We start from the raw sequence: 26956 nt of genomic DNA on the forward strand, positions 1-26956 counted from the left end.
TGAGGTCAGTGAAATCATAGGTCCGTTCTAGTTCCAGCTGCTGGAATTTAAACAAATCCTATCCACCAAACCTCCAATAGAATTACTGACTTTAAAAACAACAAACAACAAAAACAAACCAAACTCAACCCGATGGTTAACCTATGCACCAAACTCCCACTGTCATCTTCGTTCGGAACATTCCGCCTCTCTGCTGAGAGCTTTCTTATCCTTGAGAAGAAAGCAACAGAGAGAGAAAAGTGAAGCATCTCCTGTTCAGGTTGCAAATGCCATCTCAGAGCTCAGCAAGTCAGCGAAGACGGGCTGCTAAGATTTCACTAGGCAGAGAGCGGCTCTCTTTTCAAACTGTCAAGGCATACAGGTGAGCAATTAAGCAACTGAAAGGGAAGAAGGACACGGCTTCTTAAAGAGCATTTAAAAATGCAAAGCACATTATCTGTGACACCGCCCAGGGTACTTAATTAACTCCATGCCCAGTGTAAGCCCAAAGCCTGGCCTTCCAGACCACCGGAATGCAGAAGAGTGGGGCTGTCAGCCCCTGGGGAGGTGACTGAGTCTGGCCTCCCAGTTTACAGATGCTGCCCTTGGAAAAAAGGGTCCCACTGCCAATTAGCGAGTTAGGGGCAGGCGCAGGGGCAGCATCCCAGATCTGTGCTGTCCAACACAGGAGCCACAAATTAATTAAAATGAGAGACAATTTAAAATCCAGCTCCTCATTCACACGGACCTCAGTTCACATGCTCAGTAGCCATACGGAGCCAGTGGCTACCGTGTTGGACAGCGCAAAACAGAATATTTTCATTGTCTTGGAAACTTCTATGGACAGGACTGCTCCAGATCACGAGCTCTTTCCACGTCACCAGGGTGTGGGTCTTTTCTTTACCCACAGTTATCCATCCATTAAGCATCGTGAAATCATTTCAGTGGGTCACAGCCAGCTTTTCCTTCTCTTGTTAATGAAATGAAAGAAAGAAAATACGATAGCATTTCACAAGCCAATGAAACAAGGGTAAGTATCAGGTCATAAACCTTATGTTCATTTTTATTTATATTCATACATACATATGTAGGTTATCTGTAAATATTTTTAACACTGATACAGTATATATATGCTACATATGTATACTATATATAATATTAATTATGATTCAGTATATAAATACAAAGATAAATATATATCTTTCCAGTAGGGTCCTGAGGTCAGTGAAATCGTGGGTCTTTTCTAGTTCCATCTGCTGGAATTTAAACAAATCCTATCTGCCAAACCTCAAACTTAATCACTGGCTTTACGAACAACATACAACAAAAAACAAACCATCTATACATATATACTGGATCTTAGTAGAAAATTTGTTCTCCCTGTAAGTCAGGGTCAGAAAAAGTTACTCTGCTGGCCTGCAGATGTTTGGGTGATTTCACCCCCAGTCATTCTCCCCTTTCCCAAATGACTCAGATCACGAGAGAGGGAGGCAAAGTGCCTGCTCCACAGTGCCACACATGGCTTTTCCTGCAGACCTGCTTTTCCATGCACTCTTCCCTGTAAATCCATTTCCTCTGGGCACACAGCCAGGCAACTGGAAGGCTGCAGACGCTCATCTAGGTTCCAGTGCCCCCAGCACGAGTAAGGGCACAAGGCAGTGGGCAGGGAGACCACAGCTGAGCTGGCATCCATGCTAGGGCTTGTGAAGTCCTGCTCTTCTATCCTTACCAGAGAACAAAGACTTGTTGGAATGTCAACAGTGTCCAGAAATCATTCTTGCTCCCTGGGACCACAAGCTCCTCCCTGTCCAGCTATAGTTCTACAGTTCTCAGAGGTCAGAAGAAACTGGAATACTCTTTCCTTCACTGTGATGGATAATTTCAATATGTCAACTTGGCTATGCCACAATAGCCAGATATTGGGTCACACACTTTTCCAGATGCTTCTGTGAAAGTATTTTTTAGATGAGATTAACATTTATAGCAGTAGATGCTAAGCAAAGCAGACACCCTGTATAATGTGCTGGGCCTCATCCAATCAGTTGAAGGCTTTATGAGAAACAGACAAATTTCTTCCGAAGAGGAGGAATTCCATCAGCAGATTGCTTTGGACTTGAACTGCAACATTAACTCTTCTCTAGGTCTCTAGCCCACTGGCCAGGTCTACCCTGCAGGGCTTCCCTGTACCCTCTCTTCCTCTTGCTCTGTGTGTGCGTGTGTGTGTGTGTGTGTATGTGTATGTATGTGTGTGTGTATCCTTTTGGTTCTGTTTCTCTGAAGAAACAGAAGCTTCCTTGACTACTACCTTCCTCGTCATTCAAGACTCTCTCAAATGCTACCTCCTCTGTGCAGCCACACCTGATTTCTTCTGCCAGATATAATTGCTCCTTCTTCTGTGCTCATTCTTATAGTACATTTCTTGTGCCACATTTTTGCAAACAATTACTATGCTTTGTACTATCCTTAATTGATCATCTAAAGCAGGGGTGTCCAATCTTTCGGCTTCCCTGGGCCATATTGGAAGAAGAATTGTCTTGGGCCACTCATAAAATACACTAACATTAACGATAGCTGATGAACTGAAAAAAAAATGCAAAAAATGTTCATAATGTTTTAAGAAAGTTTATTGCGTGTTGGGCTGCATTCAAAGCTGTCCCAGGCCACATGCATCCCACGGGCAGGGGTTGGACAAGCTTGATCTGAAGCTTGGATTCTAAATCTTGTGGCTCAAATCTTGGTCCGTGAACCAGCAGCATCAGTATGCCCTGGAAGCTTGCTAGACATGTAGAATCTCGGGCTCCACCCTAGACCTACAGAATCAGAATCTGCATTTTAACAGATGCCTAGGTGATTCGCATGCACATTAAAACGTAAGCAGCACTGCTGTAAACAAGTGCTTCTTAACACTGAGTGGCTTTAAAAAATACATATGCCTAGTTCCTACCCTCAGAGACTCTGATGTAACTGGTCTGGGGTGCGGCCTGGGCTTCAGGATGTTCGCCACTTTCCCAGGTATTCCTAACTCACAGCCAAGCTTGAGAACCACTGTCACAAACCCCTTGTCTTAGAAGGAGAATTGAGCCCAGTGAAGCTGAGGGACCCCTGTAAGGTCATAAAGTGAGTTAGTATCAGGAATGAGAATCCTACTAAGGTTTTCTGTCTCCCTAAAAATGTTTTAAGGAAAGAGGACAAAGATCCATGTGCACTATCAGCAAATTTATAATGAAACCTGGGTCATCCAACACCCAGCTGACACAGGAAACTGTCATCATACCAAATATCTCCTCTGTAGGGAGGAACCAGCAGGATTCTCTAGAAAGAAAAGAAATGACTCAGCCTAGGTTAGATCTTAGGAACACTTCTCATTTAAAATGACTGTCAAAGACCAAATTTGACAAATTTACACCAAGGGTAAAGTTACTGCTAGGGCAGATGGGTGCCACCCCTGATCTAGCGTGACCCAAAAATGTCCCATGTGGATACAGGCAAGTCTCCACTGGCTCCTTCATTCTCTGCTGAGCCTGGGATGCTTTGGTTATGTAACTTCTTTGGAAGGTACAAGATGATGATATAGTGGCTTCTTTTTATTGCCATATGGCATGGAGTTTTGATCTGAGTTAGAAGATAATAGAGAGAAAAGATGAAAGAAGTAAAGTAAACAGATTTCTTTTCCTTTCAAGACCCTCTCTGGGTTTTACATTTATATTGGCCTGGTGAGGTCCACTAATTCTTCCATCAGGGTTATAACCAGTAACAACAGGCTTTCCACCCACAGAGAGATTATTAATGTCACATCCTCTACCTTTGAAGAAGGGTGACTACATGCTGAGGGAGCCTGTCAGTGGCAGGCACCCACATAAAAAGTGGTTGTACCTGCCAATGACTCAAGTGTGACAGGGTGACATTCTCAATCACCTCCCTCCCTGTGGCCTCCTGTGAACTGTCCACGATACAATTTCTGACCTGCAGTTGCTTGGGACGGATATCCCCTTGATCTGCTATTGACGATGCAGTACTTCTTCTTTGGCAAAACTACATCTTTCATTGGTGCAGTGGACCACAACCTGCTTCATGAGGCATCTGCAGGAGAAGCTAACCCCAAACGCCCACTGTGCTGATAAATTTGTGCTAGAAAATTATACCCAACCCCACGGAATTGCAAGCTTGACAGTTGGTATTAGCAGTTATTCATGCAGATGTGTTCTCAGCAGTGCCATTAAAGAGGGGTAAAAAAACAAGGCACGACACACTGGGCAGGTGTGCACACACACCCATGGGCACACACATACACATATGCACACATACACACACGTACACATACACACACACTACTGGCAAGCAGCCGTCCCACTAACCCACAATGAGCCATGCTAGTTTGCCCTGGAATACATCTCCTTTGCAGATAAAAGGAAGAATGCCTCCTGGTATAAAGGAGAGCTATGTATATTTGTGTAACTGATTTTAAAAAAAGAAGAAGCAATAGCAGAAGCCAAGTGAACCAACCATATGACAGCAGTTGTAATAAAACGGCACATAAAAACATTTACCAAATTAAATAATTTGGCTAAGTCAATACCAAGCTTTTAAAGTGAGTTATTAGAATAAACATAAAAGGCAGGAGCTAAAAGGAACTCTCAAAAATGGACTCTGGTGCCTGCGTTATATAGGTAAGGAAATGAAAGTCTAGCAGGGTGAAGTCACTTGCCCAAGGTCACACAGCTAATTAGTATGGTGTCAGGACAAGAACCGCCTGTCCAGGCTCTCTGGCCAACACCCTTTTGGCTGCACACCACCACACACGCCGCCCATAAAGAGATTCAAGCAGATGGTGATGAATTTTCTCAGGCCCAGGGTTCTAAAACTGCTAACCATTTAAACCAACGCAGGTCTGACCGAAAAGAAACCTGCCTGCAAAGAAAAGGGGAAATAATAAATGGAAACGTTGCAATTGTACATTTTCTTTGGAAGGCTGAATGAAGCCAACAAGAGCTTCACTTCCCACCCTGGGGCAAATTCAGGAGGCAGAGAAAAATGATAGGAGCGTTCCAGCTATTTCTGCCATGTTTGGGTTTTGGGCACACAAGGTTAGAAATACAAATAAATTGCCCTGCAGCCAAGAGTCTATGGTTTCTCCCCCAATTCAGAGTCATGTCCAATTATTCTCCTAAATAACAGGAGAGTCTCTAGACCTTTATTCAATCACTTCCACTTCCTAGAAGACTGCCTTTTTCCTTTGGCCAAGGCTAAACTCATTTTTGCCCCATGAAAAACATGTACCTCCAGCTGGGAACAGCCAGTCCAGAGCCAAAGGATCACAGAATATAAGAACTGGAGAGTCACCCCAACCAAACCATTTTTTCCCATCTTATTGTCTCTTTCTTTTGAAAAATACATTTTTTCATTATGATATTTTTTAAAACAAGAAATTTAGCGAAGAAAAAAATTCATAATCCCATTATTTGATAACAAACATCATTAGGATTTGGGCTTCTTACCAGACTTTAATTTTCTAGGCGTGTGTGTGTGTGTGTGTGTGTACGTGTGTGTGTGTATTTTAAACAAGGCTATCATCATAATATGCAAATGCTTCTGTGTCCTTTTTCTTTACCTATATCATAAGAAAATTTCCTATATTGGTACAGTCTTCCTACACATAATTCTAACAGCTATTTAGTATTTTATCAATTATATTTATCATATTTACCTAACTGTTCTCCTACTGTGGAACATTTCTGGTTGTTTCTAGTGTTTCAGTAATCATAAATAAGGCTTCACTGAACACTATTGTGCATGTAGGTGTTTTCATTGTTGTTATTTTAGGTCATTTCCTTCAGAGACTTCTAAGAAGTCAACCGCCTCGTTTTCTTCATTGCTGGAAAAACACAGTTCCCCAGTGATTAAACAACCTGATAAGGTAATAGGCACACTCTCCAGAGACCTGGGTTTGGTCCTGACTTAGCTGTCAGTGATCATCTGTGACAACCCGGATAAGCCACTCACTTCCTCTGAGACCCGGTTTCCCCTGGGTGTTAGGAGAGGGGAGCTCCAGGCCTGTCCTGGGTGTTCTGATTACCAGTGGTATTCTCTTTCCACTGTTCCCCACAGCCGCCCATCTGAGATACCAAGGCCCCTAACCAATCTCCCTTCCACTTCTCTGCTTTTCACATCAGCTGCTCGGGAAAATGACTTAGTCAAAGCCCATTATGGAACCAAATGTGTTTAAGCATGTGGGAGCCAAGCAGATCAAGCCTGTGGTGTGCGAAAGCCAGCAGCAGGATTGCCTATTTACCCCTCTATGGAGCCCTTGCCACTGTTTTCTGAATCCAGGTCATCCATGGAATTCAACAGACCTTGCTTCTTCTCTGCAAGTGCTGGCCACAGGGCACTGTGACAATAATAAACACACATGCGCCTGCTCTTGGCGACTTCTCCCAGAACTCAGTTATGTAGGAGAGGGAGTCGGCCTGTGTCTCCTATCAAGCCCCTCCAGGACAGTAAAGAGGCCACTGGTCACATCCCCTAAATAATCCCTGTTGGTAACAGCACCACACTTAGCCTGGAGCAGAGCAGAACAGATGGAGGAATACATCACACTCGCCTTTCATATCTTATCCATTCGACAGTTTGCCATTTATTTTGGCCTCTTCAAAAATAAGTTATAGGCCAAGTGCAGTGGCTCACGCCTATAATCCCAGCATTCTGGGAGGCTGAGGCAGGTGGATCACCTGATGTCAGCAGTTCAAGACTAGCCTGGCCAACATGGTGAAACCTCATCTCTACTAAAAATACAAAAATTAGCTGGGCATGGTGGCACACGCCTGTAATCCCAGCTACTCAGGAGGCTGAGGCAGGAGAATCGCTTGAACCCAGGAGGTGGCGGTTGCAGTGAGCTGAGATTGTGCCATTGCATGGGCAACAAGAGTGAAACTCCATTTCAAAAAAAAAAAAAAAAGCTGTTGGATGCCACTCTAATGCCTTGTTGTGACTATCCTGTTTCCCAAAAATAAGTTATAATCAACAGAGAAGTAAAGATTATGAAATAACATTTTCTCAATTTTTTAATATCCTGTGGGATACATGCAGTCCCCAGGCTATTGTCTCCTCAGTTATGGAATTAGATGATGCAAGTTCCAGTTCAGTCACCATTTCCCCCTTTTTATACTTTGTCAATAAAAATGATATGGCCTTTGTTCATACAGACCATTGATACTGCACCACGTTATACTGGAAAACACACAAGCTTTGGAGTCAGGCAAACTTAAGTTGAATTCTGATTCTACTTGCTCTTAGCTGTGTACACTTGCCAAAATATCATATTTCACAGAATCTAAGACACCACTGCAAAGACCTACAGCTATCTTACTACCAAGAAAGAAAAGCCCTTTTAGACATATCTATATTTCAGGTGTTCAAATGTGAAAATAATACATGTCACAGAATCAATGACATGTGATATCTAATCTCTCTACAGTGAAATTTCTCACTTGTAAGATGGAGATGCTAAATGTCCACATTGGAGGTTGGCCATGAGATGTAAATGAGTAACACTTGTACTATGCCTCACTCCAGATCTGGCACATAGTAAGTACTCCACAGAATGCTAGTTTCTCTTCCCTTTCCAAATGTGATGAGTAGGTTCTGGATAGATTATGAGTTATCTCAGAGTACATGCCATATCTTATATGCATTTGACCTTTTCTAACTCCCCATGATCGAGAATATTGCCTTACATATTGTAGCCATTCAGTAAATGGGTGAGGAATACAGATGATGAATTTGTTTGAAAAACCGATAAACACTGAAGTTGGAAAATCCCATTGGTGGATGTAGCCAGTGATGTCCCACTGGCTTCCCCAGCACCTGCATGTGATGAGCACATCTATCTATAATCTTGGCTGGGTCTGGGGACTGGAAAGAAGAGCAAATGCCGGGTCATGAAGCACATCCCTCCTGGAATCCCCCATGCCGGCAGGCTGTGGCTGGAGGCCCGCTGCATTCAGGCAAGAACCTGCGGCTAAATCTCAGTTCCACAGACAAATGCAGCATTGTGGTCCCCGTGGGCCTCGGGGGAAAGCCAGGCTGCCTCTGTGCCCTGGATGTGAACGGCTGTGCATATTAAGTTAGACAGGCTGCATCCCCAAGGGCTTAAACCTGTCCCCTGGGACTCTCCAAGAGCAGCATCATGGAGGTAAACAAACGTCCCATGTGGGGGTGCTGGAGGGAGCAGAAGCTCAGCTGAACAGAACCACGTGGCATTGTTTTTCCCCCAATATTATTCTGCCTGCTGATTTTCTTCCTCTGATGTCCCGGTTCTGTTGGAAAGGGAGAAGAGACAGAGAAGAGGAACACATCTCATTTTCCACCACCCACTTTTGATTATTCATATTCATGTGGGAGATGAGAAGAGTCTGCCAGGGACACATTTAAATAACAAGTACTCTAAAATCATCACTTTGCCCTTGACTACAGTCAAGAGACATTCTGTGGGCAGCACACTGTAGTGTGTGTGCACTCACACCCTCACAAATGCACACTCACCTCTCCCTCCAAGCCCCACAAGCTGGAACTTAGCAGTCCCAGTTCCCTAAAGATTGCTCACACAGATGGATGTGGCTTTCACAACATTAATGGGACTAGAAGGAAAAAAAAAAAAAAAGCAATAATAATCAGCAAAACAGTAAGTATGTATCAGTTGAGGTTTCATGCTTTCGTATTTATGTAGCCTCTCCCCTCGGCTGAAGGAAAGGACAAGGGAGTGGAGAGAGGAGGAAGAAAGTTGGAAAGCCCATTGCCCATGGAAGTGCACAGCATGTTGGCAGTAGGGCAGAAAGTACCTTACTCTGAAGTCAAAATTCCTTGCCCTGGCCCAGGTCCTCAGGAGCTAGCTGCCAGGTGTTCTCGAAGGTTCCTGCAGGACAAAGAGGCCTGGCATCTATTTCCTTCCCCTCACCACCTTCCTGGGCCATCTACTAAGACCCTTTGCTTCTTGGTGCTTTGAGGAGGGAAAATGTCTTTCTTACCTCCCCCAGAGGATGGCTGAGAGGGTTAAGGAAGACGCTACCTGTGAGCAAAGGCAGAATTCCTGCCCTGGAATCACCCCACGGACCCCAGGTCCGTGCCATCTGCTACCTAAAGTCCTGTAATAAACCTGAGGGAAGGCGGGTGGAGCAGGGAGGGGCACTGTCATTTATCTCGTTGCTCAGTCCCTGTGTCTAATAAAGAATTTAGGAAACTTCCCACAGCACATCTTCTTCCCATTAATAATAGAGTCCTTACTAATAAATCCAGAAAGCAGCACCCAGACCTTGTTAAACCTCTACTAATTAGTTTTGAAACGTCCATAGCCCAATGTGGAGGCTATCAACACATTCCCAGGAGAAAATGAAACACACCCACAAGTTGGGGTTGCTCAAAAATCCATGTTTGGATCTCACATAAGTGACTGATTTGCCCATTGCTATATCCATTAATGCTGTCCAGTAGAACTGTCTGCAATGATGGAAATGTTCTATGTTGCACGGTCCAATATGGTAGCTACCAGTCAGCCACACGTGGCCTTTGAGTGCTTGAAATGTGGCTAGGACAACTGAGGAAACTGTATTAGTCTGTTTTCAAGCTGCTGATAAAGACATACCCAAGACTGGGAAGAAAAAGAGGTTTAATTGGACTTACAGTTCCACATGGCTGGGGAGGCCTCAGAATCATGGCGGGAGGTGAAAAGCACTTCTTACATGGTGGCGGCAAGAGAAAATGATGAAGACACAAAAGTGGAAACCCCTGATAAACCCATCAGATCTTGTGAGACTTATTCACCATCACCAGAATAGTACAGGAAAGACCAGCCCCCATGATTCAAGTACCTCCCCCTGGGTCCCTCCCACAACACATGGGAATTCTGGGAGATACAATTCAAGTTGAGATTTTAGCGGGGACACAGCCAAACCACATCAAAACTGAATTTTTCATTTTATTTAGTTTTATGTAAAGTTAAGCAGCCACATGTGGCTAATGGCTACCGTACTGCATAGCACAGACCCAGAGAGCATCTCTGGTATGTAGCTCACACTCAATAAATCTTTGTTCAAGGAAAAACATAAATGGACAGTCGTTCACCATAATAAGTTCTGATCAAACAGGATTCTCATATTTATTGAGTCCTCATCTTAAACAAAGCCCTGTTTAGGTCAACAACCTTCTGAGATGGGTACTTCTGTTATCCCAATTATACAGATAAAGAAACTGGGGCTTCAAAGAGTTAAGAGAGGAGCCCACAGCCACATAGCACACGGCCAGCCAAGGATTGTGCCCATACACCCATTTCTGCATGCCTCCAGCTTTCTGTAGTCTGATGGGACAGCCTCTTCAAACTACCTTTTCCATTGACCAAAAAAATCCTTAAGGAGCATGACTTTACTTTCACCAGAATGACATCAAATTAGTCAAGGAACTTTTCCTTTTGAAATAGAAAAAAATGAAGATAGACAATTGTTGTCACATCTAGGGATCTTTTAAAAGTCTAGCCAGAGCAGTAACTTCGCAAGGCTCTGTTGTCCGACTTCTGGGTCCCAAGTCAAGAGTTAACTATTCATTCCACCACTGTGGCCTCCCCCTCAAACCATCTCCCAAGATGGCAGACTACTCTGAGAGAGCCTCACAATCATCATGTCCACGAGCTCTCACCTCTGAATGCAGAGAGGTGAGAAAGGGAGGAGAAAGGGAGGTGAGAAAGGGATTTGAAACACCAGTGACCCAAATCCAGAGTTTGCAGCCCCTCCCACCATGAAAGATGGGAGAGGCATGTCCACATGTCATACGCAAATGTCCTTCTCCAAGGAGATTATTGCATCCTTGCTCATCTAGTAAATTATAGCTGCAGCCAGCCCTGACCCTTGCACCATCAGGGCTCAGTTATATAACAAGAGAACATGTGCTCCCACCACCATCAGATGTAAGCACCAAACCAGGGGCTGGGCACCCTTCAAGGCATCCTCTCCTCAGCTGACTCTGTTTACCATAGCATGCCCCTGACTCCATCACACACAGAGCTGTCTTGACAGCATTACTAGCTGAATCAACTTTTGCAGTTCTTCCCATGCCCTCTAAGGCGGCCATTTGGGCTCCTCTCAACAGGGTCCTTTCCAACACTCCAGCAAGCTGTTTGCCTTGACTGACCCCAGAGCTCTGTCATTTGTGGCTGTCACCACTTGAGATATGAAGGGAAAGATGCAACTGACACTTACTGCTGATGAAGAAAAGTATTTGTAGAATTTCAGACATTCTTAAACCATTCTAACTTTGCTCTAGGAGGTCAACTCAAGCCACACAGTTTATCTCGCAGAACCAGTGGTTCCTTGAGGAGGACTTTACATCACAGAGCCTCCCAGGTCTTCCTTTTCAATTATTTAAATCCTACCCCCTCTTCTGGGCCCAGTTGAAGACCAACTCACTTTTTCCAAGAGGTCTTCCGGGACCCTTCCAGCTCTCAGAACGCCCCTTTCCTCAGCTTTCAGGCAGCATCCACTCTCTGTAGTGCCACCTTCTCAGTAACCCACCAAAGAGGGGAAGGGCGTCTGGGACGAGTGGGGCCCCTCTCACTGGCCCCACTCATTTTATCTCTGACGTCAAGTTCATGTTCCCCACTCAACAAAACAAATATGCAGCAGTAAACTGGAAGCAATAATTCACCAGCTCTTAGAGGAAGCCCCTTCCAGGCCGTTGTGCTGCAAGTGTCTCATTCAAACACACAACACTTTTTATGAGGGGGATCCTGTTAAAACATTTTCTGCAGGCAGGCGCGGTGGCTCACACCTGTAATCCCAGCACTCTGGGAGGCCGAGGTGGGTGGATCACTGAGGTCGGGAGTTCAAGACCAGCCTGACCAACATGGAAAAATCCCGTCTCTACTAAAAATACAAAATTAGCTAGGTGTGGTGGTATATGCCTGTAATTCCAGCTACTCGGGAGGCTGAGGCAGGAGAATCGCTTGAACCTGGGAGGCGGAGGTTGCAGTGAGCCAAGATCGCACCACTGCACTCCGGCCTGGGTGACAAGAGCAAAACTCCATCTTGGGAAAAAATAATAAAATAAAATAAAATTTAAATTTAAATGCCATTTTTTTCCCTTTGCCTTAGTGCCTTTTGTAGACTGGCACGGGAAGCCTACCCAGGTGACTGACCCTTAATCCAATAATGGTTTTTGAGGGATTACTCAGCTGCCTCCAGCAAACTCTTCCTGGCATTGCAGTATAACCATTCACTCTGCACTAAGTCATGTATCTCATTGCATTGCTCTGTGTTTGCCTGTGCACTCTTCTTTCAAGGACAAAGACTATGTCTTACTTGATAGGGCATTTCTCACCACAGCTAACATACTGCTACAGGGATTCAAAAGGCATTTACTAACTAAAAATAAATGAAAAAAAAACAAAAACAAAAACCCACTCTCCAGACACTGGGCAGAACAGGTGGTTAGAAAACCCTACTGGAAGACAATCTTCAAGTTGGAAACGCCCCTGGCAGAGGGTTCAGTGCATTCTCACAGCCCAGGGCAATGCCAGAGTCCCAGGCATGAGCACCCCCTCACCTGGTAGTCTTGCTCTTCTACTCCATGAACCATTTCAATGAATACTTGGCAAAACGAATTTTACTTGGGTTGGAGAAGTAGTTCTGCTGTACTAGTTCCAAAATCAAAAATAAGAGGAAGTATATGAAAACAACAACAAAAAAAAACTCTACCCCTTCCCCAAGTGAAGTCTGCTACCTCAACAAAATCAGAAAATCACAAAACCAATGCTTACAAATCAATAAATGACAAACAACCCTATTGAAAAATGGGTATTAGATTTGAACAGTCATTTTATCAAAGAAAAATGTGACTGTCTAATAAACACATGAAAAGCTGTTCAACATCATTAATTGTTATTAACAAAATGCAAATCAAAGTCCTAACAAGATACTTCTACACACCAACTATAATGGCTATGATAAAAAAGACTGACAAGGCTGGGCATGGTGGCTCACACTTGTAATCCCAGCAGTTTGGGAGGCCGAGGTGGGTAGATCACTTGAGGTCAGGAGTTCGAGACCAGCCTGGCTGACATGGCAAAACCCCATCTCTACTAAAAATACAAAAATTAGGCCGGGTGCAGTGGCTCACGCCTGTAATCCCAGCACTTTGGTAGGCCAAGGCGGGCAGATCACGAGGTCAGGAGTTTGAGACCAGCCTGACCAACATGGTGAAACCCCATCTCTACTAAAAATACAAAAAAAAAAAAAAAAAAAAATTCAGCCGAGTTTGGTGGCAGGCGCCTGTAATCTCAGCTACTCAGGAGGCTGAGGCAGGAGAATTGCTTGAACCCTGGAGGTGAAAGCTGCAGTGAGCCAAGATCACACGATTGCACTCCAGCCTGGGTGACGGTGGAAGACTCTGTCTCAGAAATAATAATAATAATGATAATAATACAAAAATTAGCTGGGCATGGTGGCACACACCTGTCATCCCAGCTACTTGGGAGGCTGAGGCAGGAGAATCACTTGAACCCAGGAGACAGAGGTTGCAGGGAGCCAAGATCATGCCCCTGTACTCCAACCTGGGCAATGGAGTGAAACTGTCTCAAAAAAAGACTGACCATACCAAGTGTTGCTGATGATATCAGAAAATTAGAACTCTCCTACGTTGCTGGTGGGAATGTAATACGGTGCCACTGCTCTGGAAAACAGTTTGGTAGTTTCTTAAAAAGTTAAATATATACACACCATACAACTGAGCAATTTCAATCCCAGGTATTTAACCAAGAGAAATGAAAACATGGCTCCACAAGACTTATATGCAAATGGTCACAGCAGCATTATTAGCAATCACTAAATACCGGAAACAATACAAACATCCATCAGATGGTGAATGGATAAACAAAATGTGGTATGTCCACACAATGGAATATTACCCAGCAATAAAGATAAATGAACTTCTTATCCGTGCAACAACATGGCTGAACATCAAAAACATTATGCTAAGTGAAGGAACTCAAGCACAAATGACTCCATACTTCATGATTCCATTTAATTGAAGTTCTAGGAAAGGGAAGCTACAGAGACAGAAAGTAGATTAGTAGTTACCTGGAGCCAGACAGAAGTGGGAGTGAGGATTGATTACAAATTGGCATGAGGAAACGTTTTAGTGTGTTGAAAATGTTCTAAATATATAAATGTACTAAAAGTAATGGAATCACTTACAACGGGTGAATCTTGCGAAATAAAAAGAATGGAGAATTGTATGGTATATATAGTTCAATAAAGCTATTTTTTAAAAAGTAGTGTTAAAACTACAAACCAACTTAATTGGAGCTTTAAAAATTTTGGAGAAATTTATAGTTTCAGTTTAAGGACATTAATCAAAGAAGCATCTTAATACTCTGAGGGCTATTAAAATTAGAGATTGGAAAATTTCTTTAAATCATAACATTTTAATGTAAAGTTATTTTCCTGCACTTTTTAATTGTCCACTGTAGGATATTAACAATTCTCAAGGAAGGTCTAAACCCCAAGGCATCCCAGACTTGCCCAAACCCTAGAATCAAAGAACTGTAGGCGGGTATAGAATTGCTCAGGGTGAAGTGTCACTGTGGCTCTCAGCGGTGTGACAGCCTCTTTCCCAACATTCTACCTAGCTCAAGTGTGAACCCAAAAGAACGAACGCTGGCTTTCCAGGTCTCCTGCTTTGAGGACAAGTGCTCAGAGGCCTGCTGCTTTCCTAGGGCCCCACACCCACCAGCTGAACTAACCAGAGCAGTTTCTCCACTGGAGCGTCTTCCAGGTGTCTCCTCTCTGAGCTTGTCTAGCCAGATGGCCTTGATCCAGGCAAAATCTGTATTAGTCGGGGGTTCTCCAGAGAAATAGAACCAATAGGGGGTGTGTGTGTGTGTGTGTGTGTGTGTGTGTGTGTGCGCGCGCATATATAGATAGAGAGATTTGTTTTAAGGAATTGGCTCACATAATTGTGGGGCTGGCAAGTCTAAAAGGTGCAGGACAGGCAGGCAGACAGGCAGGCTGGAGACCCAGGGAAGAGTTGATGTTGCAGTTTCCAGTAAAAAGGCAGTCTGAAGGCAGAAATCCATCTCCCTCAATCTTTTCCTGACTCCTGGCTCCTTCAAGCCTTTAAGACAGTACTTGAGCAGAAAGCGACTATGTCTCATGGCACTCTTGCGACCTGCTGCACGTGCTATCCAAGAGGCTCTTGGTAAAGGTCTGCAAACCTATCAAGACCATAGAACTCCACGCAGTTGGTCATGTTTATCTACTCTCCATCACACTCTTCAAAATATATATGTCTTAAATTTAATAATTTAATAATAATAATAACAACGTTGGTATTAATAGATCATCACATCTATTATTTCTTTTTTGCTATGGTTATTATCAAAGCAGTGAAATTCCAAGTGTGTAATTCACAAAGCAGATAAAAAACCTACACGATCAGGCCAGGTGTGGTGGCTCACTCCTATAATCCCAACACTTTGGGAGGCCGAGGTGGGTGGATTACTTGAGGCCAGGAGTTCGAGACCAGCCTGGCCAATATGGTGACCCCCATCTCTATCAAAAATACAAAAATTAGCCAGGCGTGGTGGCACATGCCTGTAGTCCCAGCTACTTGGGAGACTGAGGCACAGGAATCACTTGAACCTGGGAGGTGGAGGTTGTAGTGAGCTGAGATGGAGCCACTGCACTCCAGCCTGGGCAACAGAGTGAGATTCTATCTAAAAAACAAACAGAAAAAAAAAAACAAAAACAAAAAAACAAAAAAAAAACCCCTACCTACACAATCAAGAAATGTCTATATTTGGTTTTTTGTTTGTTGTTTTGTTTTGAGAAGGAGTTTTTTTCATTCTTGTTGCCCAGGCTAGAGTGCAATGGTGCAATCTCAGCTCACTGCAGCCTCCACCTCCGGGTTCAAGTGATTCTCCTGTCTCAGCCCCCCGAGTAGCTAGGATTACAGGTGCACGCCACCACCCCCTGCTAATTTTTGTATTTTTAGTGGAGATGGGGTTTCACCATGTTGGCCAGGCTGGTCTCGAACTCCTGACCTCAGATGATCCACTCACCTCAGCCTCCCAAAGTGCTGGGATTACAGGTGTGAGCCACCAGGCCCGGCCGAAAAGTCTACATTTGTTTTTTGTTTTTTGTTTTTTGTTTTTTTGAGACGGAGTCTCGCTCTGTGCCCCAGGCTGGAGTGCAGTGGCGCAATTTCGGCTCACTGAAAGCTCCGCCTCCCAGGTTCACGCCATTCTCCTGCCTCAGCCTCCTGAGTAGCTGGGACTACAGGCGCCCGCCACCGCGCCCGGCTAATTTTTTGTATTTTTAGTAGAGACGGGGTTTCACCGTGTTAGCCAGGATGGTCTCGATCTCCTGACCTTGTGATCCGCCCGCCTCGGCCTCCCAAAGTGCTGGGATTACAGGCGTGAGCCACCGCGCCCAGCCAAAGTCTACATTTGAACAACTTCCACTGTCTATATTCTTAGAATCAGCACTTTTTTTTGGAGAGTGCAGCCCAGATCAGAATGACTGCTCTTAACAATCCCTCCACCCCTCCAGCAGAGTGGTCTCAGCAGCATTTGGTGATGTATCCCCCACACTGTGGGTAACCACAGGAAAGACTGAGCCGGGAGAAAGCATCTGGTACAAGCAGGGAGAGCTGGGTGCGGGGGCAGGGCTGCACCTTTCAGGTGGTTGAACCTGTCATGTTCATATTTGGGAGTGCGTGTGGACAATTTTTCACCCACCACATGAGCCTGTGAAGCAGAGCAGGCTGGTGTAGAGAGGGGTGGATGAGGAAGCAGACACACGGAGAGAAGCAGAATAAAATTCAGAGGATTTCTGTTTTCCAGGTGTCTACTAAAGCCCCTGCTGCAGCCCTGTGCCTGCGTCATGTGGGACCCCCGCTAAGCACCCACACTGCAAGGGATAGTAAATCTTCACAGCAGCATGGTGAGCTCTTGGTAACCCCATCAGTACCTTTGAGTGATCACGTAGCTGTGAAGCAAGTATTGGATTCACAGCAAATATGACACCTGAAGCTTGGCTTAGGTACCGTCCCTTTACAAAAAAAATAAATACATTCTCTGAGTCTTGCAGGAAGGAATCATCTCTTCAAAAAATATTTTTAAAAAATCTTCAAAAGCACCATTTGGAAGAGGCTAAAGAACTACTCACTTAAAAATTTAATTTTTTTAAAAAAAGAACTCATTGCATCAGGGCAAAGTAAAAACTACTGTTTATTGAGCTTGATGCTGATAGCTGAGGGCAGCCACAGGGTAGGTCCTTATATTTTCCCTCTCATTTTAGTTGTCACACCAACCCTATATGATAGTATTAGCTGTGTGTTATTGGTAAGAAGACTGAGGCTCAGGAAGGATGGGTATGACTCCCAAAGTCACACAGTAGTAACCTGTCAACCTTTCCTTTCATTGATGAGTGTTATGAAGCACAACATCTTATATAATGATGCTCTTTACTGGGCTATGATTGCCCTGAATCAAATATATAATTAAGTGCCTGTATATTTCATTCTTGGTGAAACTCTTAAAACATGCTATTGACTTCCACTTTTTTTGTTGTTCTTCTTCCCCAGTTTAAGGTATCAAAATGAAGATATCAAAATGGCTTCTTCATTTAGCTTCTTCTCACTCCAATGGAAACTTCTGCAGAATTGCACATTATCAAAGCCAGATATCATCAACAAAATAATCGTTCAACTGCACCTAATTTCAGTTAGATGAAATGAGATTGGTGAGGCTTGACTTCTCCCAACGATAAATAGAGTAATTTCTTTCATTTACGTAATGCCCAAGGGCTTCCTCGGCTCTACAACAAATTGATAGACCAAAAATCATTTCACTCAGTGCTCAGGGGCAGGAACCCAAAGAGAAATAGGCAATCACCTTTTTCACACAGTGTGGAGACAGGAATAGATCCAGAAGAGATCTCAAGCAAGAACTGGAAATGCAGGGTTTGCTAGGATGTCAGAATGGCTGCTGTCAAGTACATTGTGAGCATTATCTGCAGCCTTATTTCTACTGGTGTGGCAATGCTGGCTTGCAAAGACCTCTCTCAACCCCATTTCCTCTTCACTCCCTCACCCATGTTCCTAGCAGCCCTCCTCAACATGAAGCAACTGCTGACACCATGAAGAAGGACAGAAAAGGGCCAATTGCTCCAGGTCCTCAGCTGATGATGCCAAACAAGTTGTGACAAGATCAGTGTGCAGCAAGATCAAAGCTCAAGGAAAACCTATGGCCTTACTCACCATCCCAAAGGAGCCTTGCACTCCCATGGAGAAGTTTCACCAAGAGAGTCTGCACTGCTGTCTCCAAATACAGGGATCGTGAAAACAGATGTCATCACATTCCACACAAGGCAACAGGCATTTCAGCACAGTTCCCCTGACAGGTTAATTACTCACAGCAGGGGATGTCTTCTGTTCCCAAAGGCAGAGAGCTATCTCATCTCTAGTGTCTGACTCTTCCAGCATCCACACTGCCTGAGGGCTGGATAGAAATTCTGAATCTCAGGTCCCACCCAGGAACCTGTTTTTTATTTTATTTTGAGACAGGGTCTTACTCTGTCACCCAGACTGGAGTGTAGTGGTATGATCTTGGCTCACTGTAGCCTTGACCTCCAGGCCTCAGGTGATCCTCCCACCTCAGTCTCCCAAGTAGCTGGGACTACAGGCATGCACCATCATGCCTGGCTAGAGACAGGATCTCACTATGTTGCCCAGGCTGATCTCGAGAGCTCAAGCAATCCTCCTGCCTTGGTCTCCCAAAGTGCTGGGATTATAGGCGTAAGCCACTGTGCCTGACCTGGAATCTGGTTTTTGATAAGATCCCCAGGTGATGCAACCACATCTGAAAGTTTGAGAGGCATTCAGCTACTGCATACAGGAGGATAAGAATATTATGTGTTAATTCACACATTCTGTTTAGAACCTTTTGCCTTCCCCCAGGCATACATGTATTCAATGAAAATGCATTCATTTGTCATTCAATAAATATTTATAGTGTGTCTTCTACGTGACTAAGTGTCTGGCACTGTCTAAGGGAGATAAGGGTACCCTGATGAACCAAGCAGACAAGGGTCCTACCTTCCAATAATGCACATTCTAGCTGGGGAAACAAATAGCAAGCAAGAAAACAACCAAGCAAATGAAAGAGATCATCACACACCGTGAAGAGTGTTACCAGGAAGAGAAAGAGGATGACAGAGGCAAGACTGAGGTTGGGGGAGAACCTTTTAATTGGGAGGGGAGGATCCAGAAAGGCCTCTTGCCCAAAGTAACATGTAAGCTGAGACCTGAAAGTAAAATGAGCTAGCCATTCCAAAAAGTGAGGCAAGAACCTTCTGGGCAAAGGGATGAGCTGGTGCAAAGGCCAAGAGTCAGGAAAGAGATTGGCATCTGAGGAACAGAAAAGAGGCCAAGTGGCCGGAATAGAGAGAGTCCAGGAATGTGTGAAGCCATCCAAGAAGTGGAAGAGATGGACAAGGCAGGGCCATTTCAGGCCAAGAAAGTCATGGCAAGGAGCTTGGATGTTATTTCAGGTGCTATGGGAGCCACTGAAAGTGGAGAGTGACACCTTACACACACACACACACACACACACACACGTGTGCACATGTGCTCACTTTCCCCATTGTACAGAGTAGACTGCATAAGAAACAAGACTGGACCCAGGCAGGTTGGCTTGGGCCTGTGCTGGCCTGGAGCCCCGCGCTGCTGGGGACACAAAGGTGAGTGAGGTTCCTTTGCCTTGGCTGCATCCTGACCATCAGGACGCTTGCTGGGAGAGGCAACAAGGAAATTGACAAAAAATACAGTGTCATTTTAGGTGCCAGTTAATGAGGCAATATCTTTGTTAAATGTAATCAGCATGTATTCTCTGACCAGCAGTTTACACATCTATCCCACAAACAGGCTGGCATGTGTGCAAAATGACATATGCTCAAGATTATTCATTACATGGTTGTATAAGCAAAAATTGGAAACAACCTGAATGTTGAGTAACAGGGAACTGCTTAAATAAACTTTGATGTATCCATACAATGAAACACTAGGTAGCCAAAAATAGGAACAATAATACTTTCACATTCAGAGTTTCATGTATTTGTGTATATGTAAAATATATGTATATATTATACATTATATAGACATATATATATGGCCTTGAATGGGAGACATAAACAACTGGTAATAACGATTGCCTCCTGTCCGAAGACAGGGACTGGGGGACATAAGGTCTTCCATGTGTACTTTTATAGCATTTGAAATTTGTACCGCATGAATATATAGGCAATTCAAAATAACTAAATAAAATTTAAATGTTAAATGAATGCCTTAAAATAGGTGCTAGGCAAGATGGCGGCACACAGTGTAGAGACGACAGAAGGGTATGTAGGGTGACCGGTTTCAGGGAGAGGAAGCGGTAACACTTGGGCTGAGTATTGAAGGCCAAACATGGAAGAAGACCTCAAGGGACAGGGGCGTTCCTGACAGAGACCCGGATATGTGCTCTAACAGGGCCCCTTCAAGGAAACCCCAGCAGTGTGGGGGCTCGCTGAAGCCCCCGGGTTCGGGAATGGCCACCAGGACGTGAGGGTGGGCATGTCATGCCAATCAGCTGGGGCTTTTCCTGAAACAGGAAACAATGATACGACCAGGTCTCTAGCACTCCAGCATACCTGGCAGCAGTGTGGATAGTGGCTAGAGGCAGGGTTGGGTGGGGTGGACTGGAACCTAATTCAGAAACTACGTAAGGACCTGACTTCTATGGGGAACAGACACAGAGAGTTTCAGATGGCATCAACCAGGTTTGGGAACCGATTCCAGGACTGGGATGAAAAAGGAACAAAGGACAACTCCAACAGTCTCATCTAGGCTGCCATGATCTATGGCAGAGGAACAGGTACAGCTGATGGAAGAGGAAGAAATGACTCAGGGGGAGGTAGAGTGCTGGGTTCAAATCTCTAGCCAGGAGCAATGTGACTCAGGTCTCTGAATCTCAGTTGCTTCATTTGTGAAATGGAGTTAATATCTATCTTAGAGGATTATTTTAGTCATGAAATGAAATGTTTTATACACAGTACTTATCATGCTGCCTGGCACACAGTATGTACTTAATAAGAGGCAGCCTTGGACAGTGTAGACACTTGGTAGAAATGCCTCTATAACAGAGGAATGCCTCATTCACTAAGGTAGGAATTTCGAGGAAATTTTTAAAAATTAAAGGAGGATGATCAAGTGGGCTTCATCCAGGGGATGCAAAGGCTGGTTCAACATACGCAAATCAATAAACGTAATCCAGCATATAAAGAGAACCAAAGACAAAAACCACATGATTATCTCAATAGACGCAGAAAAAGCCTTTGACGAAATTCAACAGCCCTTCATGCTAAAAACTCTCAATAAATTCGGTATTGGTGGAACGTATCTCCAAACAATAAGAGCTATTTATGACAAACCCACAGCCAATATCATACTGAAAGGGCAAAAACTGGAAGCATTCCCTTTGAAAAGTGGCACAAGACAGGGATGCCCTCTCTCACCACTCCTATTCAACATAGTGTTGGAAGTTCTGGCTAGGGCAATCAGGCAAGAGAAAGAAATAAAGGGTATTCAGTTAGGAAAAGAAGTCAAATTGTCCCTCTTTGCAGATGACATGATTGTATATTTAGAAAACCCCATCGTCTCAGCCCCAAATCTCCTTAAGCTGATAAGCAACTTCAGCAAAGTCTCAGGATATAAAATTAACATGCAAAAATTCTTATACAGCAGTAACAGACAAACAGAGAGCGAAATCATGAATAAACTTCCATTCACAATTGCTTCAAAGAGAATAAAATACTTAGGAATCCAACTTACAAGGGATGTAAAGGACCTCTTCAAGGAGAACTACAAACCACTGCTCAGTGAAATAAAAGAGGACACAAATGGAAGAACATACCATGCTCATGGATAGGAAGAATCAATATTGTGAAAATGGCCATACTGCCCAAGGTAATTTATAGATTCAATGCCATCCCCATCAAGCTACCAATGACTTTCTTCACAGAATTGGAAAAAACTGCTTTAAAGTTCATATGGAACCAAAAAAGAGCCCGCATTGCCAAGACAATCCTAAGTCAAAAGAACAAAGCTGGAGGCATCACGCTACCTGACTTCAAACTACACTGCAAGGCTACAGTAACCAAAACAGCATGGTACTGGTACCAAAACAGAGATATAGACCAATGGAACAGAACAGAGCCCTCAGAAATAACACCACACATCTACAGCCATCTGATCTTTGACAAACCTGAGAAAAACAAGAAATGGGGAAAGGATTCCCTGTTTAATAAATGGTGCTGGGAAAATTGGCTAGCCATAAGTAGAAAGCTGAAACTGGATCCTTTCCCTACTCCTTATACGAAAATTAATTCAAGATGGATTAGAGACTTAAATGTTAGACCTAATACCACAAAAACTCTAGAAGAAAACCTAGGTAATACCATTCAGGACATAGGCATGGGCAAGGACTTCATGTCTAAAACACCAAAAGCAATGGCAAGAAAAGCCAAAATTGACAAATGGGATCTAATTAAACTAAAGAGCTTCTGCACAGCAAAAGAAACTACCATCAGAGTGAACAGGCAACCTACAGAATGGGAGAAAATTTTTGCAATCTACTCATCTGACAAAGGGCTAATATCCAGAACCTACAAAGAACTCAAACAAATTTACAAGAAAAAAACAAACAACCCCATCAAAAAGTGGGCAAAGGATATGAACAGACATTTCTGAAAAGAAGACATTCATACAGCCAACAGACACATGAAAAAATGCTCGTCATCACTGGCCATCAGAGAAATGCAAATCAAAACAACAATGAGATACCATCTCACACCAGTTAGAATGGCAATCATTAAAAAGTCAGGAAACAACAGGTGCTGGAGAGGATGTGGAGAAATAGGAACACTTTTACACTGTTGGTGGGATTGTAAAATAGTTCAACCATTGTGGAACACAGTATGGCCATTCCTCAAGGACCTAGAACTAGAAATACCATATGACCCAGCCATCCCATTACTGGGTATATACCCAAAGGATTATAAATCATGCTGCTATAAAGACACATGCATACGTATGTTTATTGCAGCACTATTCACAATAGCAAAGACTTGGAATCAACCCAAATGTCCATCAGTGACAGACTGCATTAAGAAAATGTGGCACACATACACCATGGAATACTATGCAGCCATAAAAAAGGATGAGTTTGTGTCCTTTGTAGGGACATGGATGCAGGTGGAAACCATCATTCTCAGCAAACTATCACAAGAACAGAAAACCAAACACCACATGTTCTCACTCATAAGTGGGAACTGAACAATGAAATCACTTGGACTCGGGAAGGGGAACATCACACACCAGTGCCTATTATGGGGAGGGGGGAGGGGAGAGGGATGGCATTGGGAGTTATACCTGATGTAAATGACAGGGGTGCTGACGAGTTGATGGGTGCAGCACACCAACATGGCACAAGTATACATACGTTATAAACCTGCACGTTGTGCACATGTACCCTAGAACTTAAAGTATAATAATAATAATAATAATAATAATAAATTAAAGGAGGACGTGTGTGATTCAATTGATCTTAAGTTTCTATTCACTGTGGTCCCTAGACCAGCCCCTTACTTTGACAGGCCTGTGACCAGTTATCAGTGTGGATCAAGGGTCACAGACCTGTCACCATTACTGGGCAAGCAAGCCAAAGTCCAGGACTTTGCTAAAAGGACAATTTACTCGGACAAGTCAGAGTCCAGGCAAACACTCGTATCTATACACTCCCAACAGCCAGACCAGCCTGGTAACTGTTTGGGGTTTTTCACTTCCTGTGTTGTATGTGTTGAACCTTCAATAGTGACTGTAAAGCAAACAAAGACGACCACCCCACTGTGCACTCGCAGGGGCAGCCTGCAAAAGAAGGAGTTAAAAAAAGAAAGAAGAAAGAAGCTCAAAACCTACCCTAAAAACATGAACAAAACCCTATTCTGTCATCACCATTATTAAACTAGGTCTATTATGCCTCTTATCATTGGCTTTGAAGAGATAACAGACATGTCTTGTTAATTAAAGAAAAGTCACAGGGATATTTGAAAAATAAGAACAGAAGAAGTATCCAGAAATGTCTAATTTGTGTCACATCTCTTGAAACCAGAGCCCCCAGATACTTTCATGGCCAACTTCCCAGAGACAGCCAGAAAACAAGGTCATCCTTGTTCCCCAAATCGCCACCCTCCTGCTCTAGGTTTGCTCTGTGGGTCTGTACCCAGGACAGGAACCACCATCTCTATGGTGGAGAAACGAAGTTACAACATGGTCTTTCAGATATGACCAGTCCTAAGCTCTCCAGTATACCCAGGGCTCATGAGGGACCAGTTTTGTACAAACTGCACTAATAGAATTATACCACAAGATGGTTATAAAATATTTAATATGCAAAGAGCCAATGTAAACAAGGGAGTTATCCACCCAATACACATGTTCCATCAAACAGAAAATAAATATTGGCCAGACTCAATGGCATTCAGTTCAAGGCCAAAGAAACAGGCCACAAAGGGCAGACACTTAATAAAATTAACTGACAATTAAAACTGACAATGTGAGCAGCCTCCTTAGGAATTCCATCAGATGTCGCATCTGAGTCAACAGCCAAATGGCCTGATAAAAATGCCTTTCTATGGAGAGTTTCTACATTCTGTTCAGAGCTCTTCGAAGGCAGAATTAAAACACATATATATATTTCACCCACCCTGAATCCACACCTATTTTTAAAAAATAAAACAGTCTTTCCAAGACTACACAACTTCCGGTTGGTTTCTGGATGGTCTCTGTTCCTTGGCAGTTCCTCCCTTCTAATCTGTTCTACTATTCGCTTCATCTGGTTATAAGCTTTGTTCTTGTTATAAGCTTTGTGTTTTCCTCACCAATAGAAACTTCAGCTTTCAAAGGTGAGCTGCTAATTTTCTTGGAATTGTAAGATCAAGCAAGCTTCCTGGGATTGTTTTAGGTTATATGTAAGAACTGATGATGAACAAAACATGCCCTTCTCTTTCCCCTGAGCATGGGCTAAGAGGTTGCTACTCTGTGCTCAGAGATTGTTCAGACTGCCTGGGAGTTGAGGGGAGCAGGGACCAGATGGTGAGGCACCCTGAACTCATCTCCGGCCCCCGCAGGTCAACACTGTGCCTTCAGAAACTATTCCTGAAGGCGATTAGCGAGGGCCTTTTCTGATGCAAAGCGTCCATGCCTCTGGAGCTACTGCGCCCATCCCCGTAAAAATTTAAAATCGATTACTCCAAACTGTGGCAGAAGACATTTCCCGGAAGGCTGCAGTCAAAAGTTAAAACCCCTGGTTTTACCAAATCAGTCTTTACTAACCTATGACGCCTCTGAAAACATTCTAAATCATCACCCCCATCCAACCACTCCCATCATCCTTGCCTCCAGCGCAGACGAAATAATTCCAGCCGATGGTCACACCTCCAATGTCACGCTAAACTAACTCACAGCAGAAAGAAACAAACGACCCCAACAGGGCGCCACAGTTGCTGAAGGGCAGGTCCTCTGTCGAACCCAAGAAAACCCGAGACACGTGTGCGGCCCTTTATTCAGGCGTTTCTGGGCGCGCACTCGCGTCTCCCAGGCGCGCGCGCGTGCACACACACACACACACACACACACACACGTACACGACACACACAGCTGAGGACTAACTTTCCTCTTCTTGCGGAGCACCCCATCCCCTGATATCGGCATCTGATCTTCCTAGTTCGGATCCCCGGAACACACTCCTCCTCCAGCCTGCCAGCCACACACGTGGGGAAGCGCGTCCAAGTGGTGCCAGGAGGCAGGAGGGAAGTGCAAAGGTGGGGAAGGCCCGGGACAAGGAAGGAGAGAGCTCTGAGTCGGATCTGGGATCTCAGATCCCTGGGGCAGCGTAGATGCAGGGTAAGCTTCTGGGACACGGAAAGGGAAAGGCAGCGGGGAAGGAACCCAGAGAAGGTTAAAGGGCGGGTGTGGGACGGAGGATGCAGGGTAGGGGTCGCTCACCTAGGGTTTTGACAGCGATCTGTCTGGTGAGAGGCGGCGGCAGGTTAATGCACACCAAGTCCACGTCCTGATGTAGCAGCACCTCATCAATGCGGCTAGTGTAGAAGGGGACACTCATCTCCTTGGCCAGCTCCTCCGCTTCTTCCTGCGTGCGGCCCCACAGCGCCTTCACCGCGAAGCCCTCGTCTTTTAGCAGCGGGATGATGACACGGGCCGTGAGGCTGGTGCCGAACACGCCCACCCCGGGAAGCATGGCTGCTCAGAGCCGCCTGGTTCTGCTTCTACTCGGATCTCCAGTCCAACACGCGCACACACCCACCTCCAGCTAGTCCTGCACCCGGCTCCTGCAGCCAATCTAGCCGCTGTGCGCCAGCCGCCGTGCACCGGGCAAGGCGCCCGGGTGGCCAGCGCGCACCGAGCTGCAGGCGGAGCAAGCTCGGGGCGCCTCAGTACGGTGACTGCGGCAGTGTCCGCCACGCGGGGCTTGCGTCCTTCCTGGAGTCGGCGACAGGGACCCCCCCAGGGCGCCGGAGGCTTCGAAGCCCCCTGGAGCCCCGGCTCAGGCGGCGCTCCGGCGGCAGCGCCAGTCCGCTGCGTGCGCCCCGCCAAGGCCGCTCCATGGCCGGCTCATCCCCGCGGCCGCGCCGCCGCAGCCCGGGACCGTCTCTCTCCCGCGTCGTTTGCGCAGCCGGCGAATCGCACACACAAACGTCTACACCCCGCCCCAGAGTCTGGGCACGGACCCGCTCCGCTGGGGAGTCTCCTTTATCCCTCGCCCTCCGCTCGGAATGAAATAATCCCGCGACCGCCAGGAGGCCGGCTAAGGATGCGGCCCGGA

The 26956-nt window shown here is 44.9% G+C and overlaps 1 protein-coding gene across 1 annotated transcript in view; it reads right to left on the reverse strand.

The window, feature by feature from the left end:
• Positions 1–26717, reverse strand: part of GFOD1 (glucose-fructose oxidoreductase domain containing 1) — a 131469-nt gene extending 104752 nt beyond the window's left edge. Inside the window, exon 1 of the mRNA XM_050789321.1 lies at positions 26119–26717. Coding sequence (XP_050645278.1) covers positions 26119–26371 — 253 coding nt within the window. The 5' untranslated portion in view covers positions 26372–26717. The remainder of the gene's footprint in view (positions 1–26118) is intronic.
• Positions 26718–26956: the final 239 nt, after the last annotated feature.

Source organism: Macaca thibetana, chromosome 4 (assembly GCF_024542745.1).
Source record: "Macaca thibetana thibetana isolate TM-01 chromosome 4, ASM2454274v1, whole genome shotgun sequence".
NCBI lineage: Eukaryota > Metazoa > Chordata > Mammalia > Primates > Cercopithecidae > Macaca > Macaca thibetana.